Genomic DNA, 12,404 nt, shown 5'->3' on the forward strand with positions numbered 1-12,404 from the left:
GGAGACCCCAGATGGAGAACCCAGAATGGGACCAAATTGAACCCATAAAAAAGGAGACTCCCAAAATGGAAACCCCAAAAAAGGGGACCCGAAAAGGGGAACCCCAAAAGGGGAAATCTAAATGGAAACCCTAAGGGGACCCCCAAAATAAGAACCCTAATAGGGGGACACCAAATGGAGACCCCCCAAAATGAGGGACCCCAAAAAGGACCCTAAAAAAGGGGGAAATAATGGGGGATTTGGGGCACTTAATAACAAAAATATTAAATGTTATCAGTCATAATGGTGTTGCCAATGACACGTAGTGGTACAAGGAATTGGGGCACTAATAATAATATTAATAATGGGGCAATCATCGACGATGGGAAATAGAGTGGCCAAAGTGGTGGTAATGAAGGGGTTGGGGCACTTAATAATAAAAATAAGAAGTAATGCATTAATAAGAGTAGGGAATGTGATAAATTTGGGCAGAAAGCGGGAAAATATTGCTGCTAATAATAATGGGGTATTAATCAGCATCGGAAACATGGAAATGGTGATAATGGGGAGCTGAGGCAGTAATAATGGTGGCAATATTAATTAATGTTAATGCTCATAATAATGGGATAAGAATAAAAAATAGTGTATAGTAGGTAATATAGTAATATATAGTAATAGTAGGCGAAGTTGGGCAATCATAATAATAGTAATAATAATGTTAGCAATAAACGTAGTGATAACAATGGGAATTATGGGGGATTTGGGGCAATGACCATAATGTTGTTATTAATAAAATTAATCCCATTAGCAATCTTAATGATAAGATTAAATAATATTATTGTGTTGTTTTATATTATTATATTCTCTGAAGATGTTGTATTAATGCAAAACGATACATTATTATATAACTATTGTTATTATTATTACTTATAATAATAATTAATATATTAATATTAATATTAATATTAATATTAATAACAAACGATAACAGTATAAAATATAACGATAACGGTAATAATAGCCACGAAGACAATAAAAATAACAGGATCAGTAATAGTGAATAGAAAAGGATTAAAAAAATAATAATATTACTGATGATAATAATAATAAAAGTGATATTAAGCACTAATCAATCAATGCCAAGCACCGCGACCGGAAGCGGAAGAACCCGCCCTAGTCCTGCTCTCAACCAATAGCGAGCGGGAGTGAGGAGAGCGCAGCCAATCGCTGCAGGCAGGGGGCGGGAGGGGCGTTTCTTAAAGTGGCCACGTTGGTGTGGCCCGCCTTAAAGCGGCAAGGCTCCTCCCAACCCCTCGCGTCACGGAACGGGAGCGTGGCGCGCTGTATGCAAATGAGATGCTAATGTGGGAGGAAGCGTGTTTGGAGGGGAGCAGCGAAGGGTGCTGGAGAGGGGTGAGAGTGGAGGGAGGGGTCCATGAGGGGTTCTTGTGGGGCTGCAAAGGGGTTATGGGGTCTTCATGGTGGGTTCCTGGAGGGGGGCTTCATGGTGGCCTTCGTGGTGGCATCTGGGGGGGCTTCGTGGTGGCATCTATGGGGGCTTCACGGTGGCTTCATTGCGTCTTCATAGTGGGGTCTTGAGGGAGGCTTCATGGTGGGGTCATGGTGGCTTTGTGGTGGCATCTGGGGGGGCTTCATGGTGGCTTCTGGGAGTCTTTGTGGGTAATTTATGGTGGGATTGCGGTGGCATCCCGGGGGACTCCATGGTGACATCGTGGTGGCATCATGCTGGCATCTTGGGGGGCTTCACAGTGGGATTGTGGGTGCTTCCAGATGGCATCTCGGTGGCTTTATGGGGTCTTCATGGAGGCTGCACGGTGGCCTCATGTCTCCCATCCCCCTCCAGCCCCCCACCCTACCCTGCGGTGTCACTTCTCCTTTCCATGGGGCATAGGGACCAGTTCCTCTTTCGGTCCCCGTTTTTGTCGTTGTCCCCACCCTGTGTCCCCAGGGATGGCTGATGTCACTGTGTGACCCACGTGACACTTTTGGGGTGGTGGGGTTTGTGGGGTGAGCGGAAGTGGCTGAGTGGGGTGGGACAGGTCACCCTAAAAAGCATACATGGAGGGAGACCAGAGGTGACCATGGGTGACAATGGGTGACAGGCAACCATGGGTGTTGAGTGACTAGGGGTGACCAGAGGTGACTGTGGGTGACCAAAAGTGACAAGTGACCTTGGATGCTGAGTGATCAGGGTTGACCAGAGGTGACCATGGGAGACCCTAAGTAGCAGGTGACCATGGGCAATAGGTGACCAGAGGTGACCATGGGTGACAGATGACCATGGGTGACCATTGGTGGCCATGGGTGACAGGTGACCACCAGCTGAGTGGCTGGGTGACCATAAATGGCAGATGAGGAGGGGGTTAGGTGACCATGGGTGACAGATGACCATGGATGTTGGGTGGTCATAGGTGACCAAACGTGACCATGGGTGTAGGGTAACCATGAGTGACCAGAGGTTGTCATAGGTGACAATGAATGACCACGGGTGACCGTTGATGGCTGTGGGTGACACGTGACCATGGTTGATAGGCGACCATGAGTGATGGGTGACCAAAATTGACCAATGAGTGACCAGTGGTGATCATGGGTGACAGATGACTGCGGGTGACTAGAGGTGACCATGGGTGACTTAAGTGACAGGTGACCATGGGTGATCATGGATGAGCAGAGGTCACAGATGACCACAGGTGACCAGAGGTGACCATGAGTGACCATAAGTGACAGGTGACCATGAGTGTTGGGTGACCAAAGTTGACCAGATGTGATAGGTGACTAGAAGCAACCATGGGTGACCAGTGACCAGAGGTGACCAGAGGTGACCACAAGTGACAGATGACCATGAATGATGGGGTGACCAGAGGTGACAGCACCTACTGGATGACCACAAATACCCATCATTAACCGCGGCATCTCCACGACTGCATCTCACAGTTCCCCACGTGCCTCACCACGTCCTGCACCGTGTCACCTCCTCATCACCGCACGACCTCTGCTGGTGTCCCCTCCTGTCCTCGATGGCATCCCCGGTGCCTCGCCGCGTGCGCCTGCGCCCATGGTTGGTGGCCCAGGTGGACAGCGGCCGTTTCCCAGGGCTGCACTGGTTGGACGCGCGGCGCCGGCTCTTTGTGGTCCCATGGCACCACGCCACGCGGCACTTCCCGGCACACGGCGGCGATGATGACACCGTCTTCAAGGTGATCCTGGATGACCCAACGGCTGGAACGACCGGAACCTGAGCTCTGGTGGCTCTAAGCCCAACCCTAGTGGCCCAAATCCCAATCCTAATGACCCTGATACAACTCTGGTGGCCCAAACCCCAACCCTAGTGACCCTAAGCCAACCCTAGCAGCCCTAACCCCAACCCTAGCGGCCCAAATCCCAATCCTAATGGCCCAAACCCCAACCCTAGTGACCCTAAGCCAATCCTAGTGGCCCTAACTCCAACCCTAATGGCCCTAACCCCAAGCCTAGTGGACCAAACCCCAATCCTAATGACCCTGACACAACTCTGGTGGTCCAAACCACAACCCTAGTGACCCTGAACCAACCCTAGTAGCTTTAATCCCAACCCTAATGGCCCTAACCCCAAGCCTAGTGGACCAAAGCCCAGTCCTAATGACTCTGACACAACTCTGGTGGCCCAAACCCCAACCCTAGTGACCCTAAGCCAATCCTAGTGGCCCTAACTCCAACCCTAATGGCCCTAACCCCAACCTAGCAGCCCAAATCCCAACCCTAGCAGCCCAAATCCCAATTCTAATGACCCTGACACAACACCGGTGGCCCAAACCCCAACCCTGCTGGCTGTTACACAGCCCTAGTTTCCCAAACCCCAACCCTAGTGACCCTAAGCCAACCCTAGCAGCCCTAATCCCAACCCTAATGGCCCTAACCCCAAGCCTAGTGGACCAAACCCCAATCCTAATGACGCTGACACAAGTCTGGTGGCCCAAACCACAACCCTGCTGGCTGTTACACAACCCTAGTTTCCCAAACCCCAACCCTAGTGACCCTCAGCCAACCCTAGCAGCCCTAATCCCAACCCTAATGGCCCTAACCCCAAGCCTAGTGGACCAAACCCCAATCCTAATGACGCTGACACAAGTCTGGTGGCCCAAACCCCAACTCTAGTGACCCTAAGCCAATCCTAGTGGCCCTAACTCCAACCCTAGTGGCCCAAATCCCAATTCTAATGACCCTGACACAACCCTGGTGGCCCACACCTCATCTATGGTCGCCCAACCCCCAACCCTGCTGACTGTTACACAACCCTAGTTTCCCAAACCCCAACCCTAGTGACCCTAAGCCAACCCTAGCAGTCCTAATCCCAACCCTAATGGCCCTAACCCCAAGCCTAGTGGACCAAACCCCAATCCTAATGACCCTGACACAACTCTGGTGGCCCAAACCCCAACCCTAGTGACCCTGAACCAACCCTAGTGGCTTTAATCCCAACCCTAATGGCCCTAACCCCAAGCCTAGTGGACCAAAGCCCAGTCCTAATGACTCTGACACAACTCTGGTGGCCCAAACCCCAACCCTAGTGACCCTAAGCCAATCCTAGTGGCCCTAACTCCAACCCTAATGGCCCTAACCCCAACCTAGCAGCCCAAATCCCAACCCTAGCAGCCCAAATCCCAATTCTAATGACCCTGACACAACACCGGTGGCCCACACCTCATCTATGGTGGCCCAAACCCCCAACTCTGCTGGCTGTTACACAACCCTAGTTTCCCAAACCCCAACTCTAGTGACCCTAAGCCAACCCTAGCAGCCCTAATTCCAACCCTAATGGCCCTAACCCCAAGCCTAGTGGACCAAACCCCAATCCTAATAACCCAGACACAACTCTGGTGGCCCAAACCCTAACCCTAGTGACCCTAAGCCAATCCTAGTGGCCCTAACTCCAACCCTAATGGCCAAAATCCCAACCCTAATGGCCCAAATCCCAACCCTAGCAGCCCAAATCCCAATCCTAATGCTGCTGACACAACCCTGGTGGCCTTTACCCAACCCTAGTGGTCCAAACCCTGACCCTAGTGACATGAAGCCAAACCTAGTGGCCCAAATCCCAGTCCTAATGACCCCACACAACCTTGCTGGTCCTAACCCCAACCCTAATGACCATAATCCTAAAATTGATGACACAAACTCTAACCCTAATGACACTAACCCAACCCTAATGTCCCAACCCCAACTCTAGTGACCCTAATCCAACCCTAATGGCCCAAACCTCAACCCTAATGACCCAAACCCCAAAGATAACGTCCCTAATCCAACACTAGTAACCAAACTCCAACCCTAGTGGCCCTAATCCCAAACCTAGTGGCCCAAACTCCAACCCTATTGGCCCTAAATCAACTCTAGTGGCCCAAACCCCAAACCTAATGCCCCAAACCCACTGACCCCAACCCAATTCTGATGACCACAACCCCAATGAACCCAAACCGTGATGACCCCTGGAGCACCAACCCATAACCCCAACACAGCCATCATGATCCCAACCCAGTGACCCCAACCTGATGACCCCAACACTGATAATCCCAACTAACCCCACCTCCATGACCCCAAACCCGATGACCCCAATAAACCCACCCCAATGACCCCAGCCCCACTGATATCATTTCAATGACTCCAAGCCAACCGTCATGACCCCAGCCCAATGTCCCCAACCTGATGACCCAAATCTACCTATGATAACCCCAACCCCACTAATCCCACCCCAATGACTCAACACCAGTAACCCCAACTCAGTAACCCACTGACCCCCACCTCAATGACCCTGAGACCAATGACTCCAAGCCAACTTTGATGACCTTAACCCCAATGACCCCAACCATGTTGACCCCAACCATGTTGACCTCAACCCAACAACCCCAACTCTGATGCCCCAAATTCATGATGACCCCAGCCCAATGACCCCACCCCCAATAACCCCACTCCAGTAACAACAACCCAATGACCCCAACCCAATGACCCCAACCCAATTACCCCAATCCAACCACAGTGACCCCACCCCCATTAACCACAACCCAATGATGCAATGCCAATAATCCTGACCCACTGACTCCACTGTCCCCACTCTGATGACCCCAATGACCCTACCCCAGTCTCCCTGACGCCACTGACCCCACAGGCATGGGCAGCAGAGACAGGGAAGTTCCTTGCGGGGCGGGATGAGCCGGATCCTGCCAAGTGGAAGGCGACGCTGCGTTGTGCCCTCAACAAGAGCCGCGAGTTCCGCCTGCGCTACGACGGCACCCGCGCTGTGCCCCCCCGGCCCTATAAGGTGTACGAGGTCTGTGGGGCCGACGGAGCAGGTATGGGGCTGGGGAGGGCTCAGGTGGAGACATGGGGGTCTGTGCGGTCCCATAAGTGACATGGGGTATGTGAAGCTGAGCACAGTGTCCCATCACCCTGTGAGGACCTGGCATCCCACAAGTCGCTATGGGTGTTGTAGGGTCTCGGTACCCCATGGGACCCATTTCTTCCCTCCCAGACACAGTGACCGGGGATGACTTCAGCTGCGGTGGGGAGGAAGAGGAGGAGGAAGAAGATGTCAGTGAGGTACTGGCCTTTGCCACACAGATGGGGGTCCCCCACTCCACACTTGGGGGTCCCCTGCCCCACATTCGGGGGTGTCTCATTCCATAACTGCCTGCTCTCTCCCTGCAGCTGCAGAAGCTGATGTCTCTGAGCATCGATGGTCAGCAGGGATATGGGGTGTCCTATAGGGGAATAATGGAGTGGGGGGCAGCCTATGGGGGAACAGTGGGGTGGGGACACCCTATGGAGGTCAGTGGGGTGGGGATGCTTCATGGGGGGCAATGTGGTGGGAATATCCCATTGGAGACAATGGGATTGGGTTACCCCAGGGGGGAAAGTCAGGGGGGGAGGTATCCCGTGGGGGACAGTTAGTGGGGTGGGGGCTCCCCATAGATGATCAATGGAGTGGGGGAAGGGTGATGTGGAGCATCTCGTGGGAGGAAAACCCCATAGGGAGTCGACGGTGTGTGGATTCCCCATGGGGGGCAGTGGAGTTGGGGCACCCCGTAGTGGCAATCAGTGGGGTGGGGGCTCCCCACAGAGGATCAGTGGAGAGAGGGGAGGGGTTGATGCGGGGCAGGCACCCTGTGAGGTGTCTGTCTATGGGGCAGCAGTGTCCTATGGGGAGCAGTGACATGGGGGCTCCTCTGGCCGCCCCTTCACCCCACTGTTCCCCAGACTGTGGAATGGACCCGGTGCCCCCCCTGGCACGAGGAGCAGCCCCCGTTCAGCAACGCCGACCCCACAGTGCCCTTCATGCCCCCTGAGCTGCCCCCTGAGCTGACCTCACAGCTGCCCCCTGAGCTGAACCCACAGCTGACCCAACAGCTGCCCCCACAGCTGCCCCCCCCGGGACCCCCAGCACTCCTGGAACATGGTGTCCCCAATCTGCTGGCCAGCCCTCACCTGCTACCCCCGTAAGCATCAGGTTGGGGTACGGGGTGTGGGGTGGCTGTGGGGTGGGTAAATGTGGGTATGGAGTGGCTATGGATATGGGGTGGCTGGACATATAGGTATGGGGTGGCCATGGGACAGGTGGATGTGAATATGGGGTGGGTGGATGTGGCTGTGGGCTGGCCGTGGGGTGGTTGGATTTGGCTATGGGTTCGATGTAGCTATGGGGTGGTTGAATTTGGGAATGGGGTGGCTGTGGGATGGGTGGGGGTGAGGATGGGGTGGCCATGGGGTGGATGGGCAGAGGTAACTGAATGTGATGGGATGGGTGGGTATGGGGTTGGGGGAATATGGAGTCACTGGCCGTGGGGCTGAGGAGATGACAGTAGGGTGGGTGGGCATGGGGTTGTGTGGCTGTGGGGTCAGGGAGGGTATAGAGTCATTGACCATGGGGGTGGGAGGCTGTGGGGTGCTTTACTGTGGGGTTGGTGTCATATGGGATGATTGCTGTGGGGCTGGATGGCTGTGGGGTGAGTGGGCATGGGGTCAGGTGGCTGCTATGGAGTCAGGGGGGGATATAGGGTCACTGGGCATGGGGGGGGTGACAATGGGAGTGGGTGGGCTGGATGGTTGTAAGGTGGGCAGACATGGAGTTGGGGGGATGTGGGATGGTTGACTGTGGGGTTGGGGGGATATGGGGTCAGTGGCCACAGCATTTTGGGGATATAGGGTCACTGGGCATGGGGGGATGACAATGGGAGTGGGTGGGCTGGATGGTTGTAAGGTGGGCAGACATGGAGTCAGAAGAATGTGGGGTGGATGGCCATGGGGTTGGGGGGATATGGGGTCAGTGGCCATAGCATTTTGGGGATATAGGGTCACTGGGCATGGGATCAGGGGGTTGTGGGTTGGGTGGCTGTGGGGTCAGGGGGGGTACAGGGTGGGTGGGCACGGAGCTGGATGGTTGTAGGGTGGGTGGGCATGGGGTTGTAGGGTGGTCGGCTGCGGGTTTGGGTGGCTGTGGAATGGGGGAACATGGGGTTGGGGGATGACAATGGAATATGGGGTGGATGGCCATGGGGTAGGACTACGACACAGTTACCCATGGAGCTGCAGGCTTCCCCTGTGTAAAGACCCCCCATCCCGACCCCATAACCCTGCAGTGACGGACCTGGAGCTGCGCTTCCAGTACCGCGGGCGGCGGGTGAGCGCCCTGACCGTCAGCCACCCTCTGGGCTGCCGCCTGTCCCATGGGGGGTCCCTGCCCCCCACCCCACAACGCCCCGACCTGCTGGGACACCCCGAGCTCCAGCAGGTCCCCTTCCCCGACCCCGAGGGGATCCCGCACGACAAGCAGCGTCGCTACACCCGCACTCTGTTGGGGGCCATGGAGCGGGGGCTCCTCCTGGAGCTGGGGGGACAGGACCTCTATGCCACCCGCCTCTGTCGCTGCAAAGTGTTTTGGGATGGGCCCTGCGCCCCACCTCAGGACCCCCCACCTCGACCCCCGGCCCAACCCCATGGAGAGGGAGAGGAGGGTCCAAGTGTTCAGCCTCCAGCGGTTCCTTGACGGTAAGTGGCACCGGGGGTGGAGGTGAGGGGGTGTGTGGAGATGTTGGGTGGCACTGGGGACATCGGGGAGTCCGTGGGGACAGCAGGTGGCACTGGAGGACACAAAGGAGTCTGTGGGATCATCGGGTGGCACCTGGAGACACCGTGAATAGACATCAGGTGGCCTTGGGGGACATCAGGTAGAACTGAGGACACCAAGGATTCCACGGGGATGTCAGGTGGCATTGGGGGACACCATGAAGGGACATCAGGTGGCACTGGAGGACACAAAGGAGTCCACGGGATCACCAAGTGGCATTGGGAGATGCAATGAAGGGACATCAGGTGGCATTGGAGGACATCATGAATCAGTGGGGACGTCAGGTGGCACTGGAGGACATCAAGTGGCCTTGGGGACACCTGGGAGTCCAAGGGGATGTCGTCAAGTGGCTCTGGGGAACATCAGGTGGCCTTGGGGGACATCAGGTGGCAGTGGGGACACTGAGGACTCCATGGGGACATCAGATGGCATTGGGGACACCAGGAAGTTGGTAGGAATATCAGGTGGCACTGGGAGATGCTATGAAGCCCATAGGGACACCAGGTGGCACTGGTGACATCAGGGAGTCCATAGGGACATCAGGAGGCACTGGGGGACATCAGGTGGCACTGGGGACAGTGTTGAGTCCATGAGGGCATCAGGTGGCATCAGAAACATCAAGAAGTCAATGGGGACATCAGGTGGCGTTGGGGGACATCACAAAAGGATATCAGGTGGCACTGGGGACATCAAGGAGTCCATGGGGATATCAGGTGGCATGGAGACGTTGCGGAGTCCATGGGGACATCATCAGGTGGTAGTGAGGACACCAGGGTGTCCATGGGGACATCAAATGGCATTGGGGGACACCGTAAAGGGACATCAGGTGGTAGTGGGAGGATATCAGGGAGTCAGTAGGGACAACAGGTGGCATTAGGGGACATCAGGAAGTCTATGGAGATGTCAGGTGGCTTTGGGGGACAACAGAGAGTCCATGGGGACATCAACTGGCAGTGGGGACAACAGAGAGTCCATGGGGACATCAACTGGCAGTGGGGACAACAGAGAGTCCATGGGGACATCTGTTGGCAAGGAATGACATCAAATGGCATTGGGGGACACTGGACAGCCAGTAAGGACATCAGGTGGAATTGGGGGGGGGGGACGACACTGGAGAGCCCATTGGAACCTCAGGTGGCAATGGGGACATCAGTCAGCACAGAGGGACGGCCATCAGCCCACAGGGTCATGGGGTGGCATGGGAGGATTGTGGCTGGTGGAGACACTGGTCAGCGCTGGGTTGGGGGGAGGTGACATTAAGTGACACCTCGGTGCCCCCCAGGGCTGATCCTGTTCCAGAAGGGGCAGAGCCCAACACCGCCGCCCTTTGAGGTCTTCCTGTGCTTTGGGGAGGAGTGGCCCGACCACAGACCCAAGGAGAAGAAGCTCATCACTGTGCAGGTTGGGGGACGCAATGGGGACACGGTGGGGGACTGGTTGGGACGCATGTTGGGGACACAATGGAGACGTGAAGGGGACACGATGAGGATGTGTTGGGGACATGGAGGTGACACGTCAGGGATGAGTTGGGGACCCAATGGGGACGTGTTGGGAACTCACAGCGAGGACACGTGGGGGGCACGGTGGTGACACATGGGATTAAATGGGTCGGGGATGCAATAAGGATGAGTTGGGGATATGGTGGTGACGTGTCAAGGATGGGCTGGGGATGTGTTGGGGACACACTGGGGACATGGCAGAGATGAGTTGGGGACCTAATGAGGACATGATGGGAACATTTTGGGGACCACCCTAGGAGTCACGTTGGGGGGCAGGATGGGGTCATGGCAGTGATGCACTGGGGAACAGTTTGGGGACAGGATGCGAATACGTTGGGGACACAGCAAAGATGCAGTGGGAGATGTGATGGGGGACGTATCGGGGCTGCACTGGGGACACGTGTGATTCGTCCCCCCCTTCCCCCAGGTGGTGCCAGTGGCAGCACGGCTGCTGCTGGAGCTGTTCTCAGGGGAGCTGTCGTGGTCGGCTGACAGCGTCCCGCTGCAGATCTCACAGCCCGACCTGAAGGATGCCCTGGTGGAGCAGTTCAAGGAGCTGCACCGCCTGTGGCAGCAGCAGCAGCGCCCGGATCCCGGCCCGCGGCCCCCGCTGTGACATGGGGATGGGGAGAAAATGGGGTGCGTGGTCCTTCCTTTGGGGGGGGGGGAGGAGGAGGAGGCTTTGGGGGCATCCTTGGTGATATGGAGATGGTGAACACTGCTGTAATCAGAGTGCTAAGGCTCCTGGAGCACATCTAGAACGCATCTGGAGCAATTCCAGAGCTGGGACATGGCCAGGACTATGGCTGCTCCTGGAGCACAACTGTAAAACCACATCTGGAGCTCTGCCTGACCTACGGCGCTGCTGTGCCCAGAGCGCTGCCTCTTCTGGAGCACATCTGGAACACACCTGGAGCACCACCTCACCTCCAACACAGCCATACCTGACTGCTGCTGCTCCAGGGGCGCCTCTGGAACACACATCTGGAGACCACCTGACCCACAACATCTCCATAACCTGCATCTTCGCTGCTCCTGGAGCACCATGTATTTAAAAAGAAAACAACAAGAATTAAAAACAAATCACACCTGGAGCACATCTGGAGCCCCACCATCTGTAGAACGTCGCCATACCGGCACTGCAGCTGCTCCTGGAGCTCCACATCTGGAACACAACACCTGGAGCACATCTGGAGCCCTGCCACCCATAGAACACCGCCATACTGGGATCACATCTGGAACACACATCTGGAGCCGCCCCACCTCCACCCTCCACCCCCCCCCCATCCCCCCCCTAAGAAGCAGACAGGAACCACCATGGGGCTGGTTGTTTTTTTTTCTGTTTTTTTTTTTTTTTTTTTTCTTTTTTTTAACCGATTTTTTTTTCCTTTTTTTCCATTTTTTTGCATCTCTTTTTTAATTTTTTTTTAATTTTTTTTTTAATTTTTTTTTGTTTTTTTTATTGTTCTCAAGATGGCTACAACACCAGACGGAACCGCACACCTGGCCCCGGCTCCGTCCCTGCACTCGCACGGCCAAACCCCCCCCCCTCTCTCCCACCCCCCCCCCACCCCAACCCTGTGCTCTTCCCCTTCCAAAAAAAAAAAACCAAAAAAAAAAAAATTAAAACGATTAAAAAATAAAATAAAACCGAAAAAAAAAAAATGAATAAAACAAACCAAATTTGGGAAAAAAAATAAAAGGAAAAAAAAAATATAATATATATTTTAAGCAGTCTGAACCACACGCGGCCGCGTCCCCGCGCCCAGTCCGCATCCCCACCCCCCAACCAACCCCCAGGAGTGCGGACC

At 55.0% G+C, this 12,404-nt stretch overlaps 1 protein-coding gene across 1 annotated transcript; it reads left to right on the forward strand.

Annotated features, from left to right (window-relative positions):
• The first annotated feature begins 1,277 nt into the window (after positions 1 to 1,277).
• Positions 1,278 to 11,851, forward strand: IRF5 (interferon regulatory factor 5). Its single transcript, XM_048931219.1, is given in 11 exon segments — positions 1,278 to 1,392; positions 2,935 to 3,197; positions 6,140 to 6,323; positions 6,503 to 6,570; positions 6,679 to 6,709; positions 7,228 to 7,247; positions 7,249 to 7,465; positions 8,607 to 8,923; positions 8,925 to 9,015; positions 10,377 to 10,495; positions 11,021 to 11,851. Coding segments are annotated over 10 exon segments (1,416 nt in total). The 5' UTR covers positions 1,278 to 1,392; positions 2,935 to 3,017; the 3' UTR covers positions 11,210 to 11,851.
• The last annotated feature ends 553 nt before the right edge of the window (positions 11,852 to 12,404 follow it).

Source organism: Lagopus muta, chromosome 1 (genome assembly GCF_023343835.1).
Source record: "Lagopus muta isolate bLagMut1 chromosome 1, bLagMut1 primary, whole genome shotgun sequence".
Classification (NCBI taxonomy): domain Eukaryota; kingdom Metazoa; phylum Chordata; class Aves; order Galliformes; family Phasianidae; genus Lagopus; species Lagopus muta.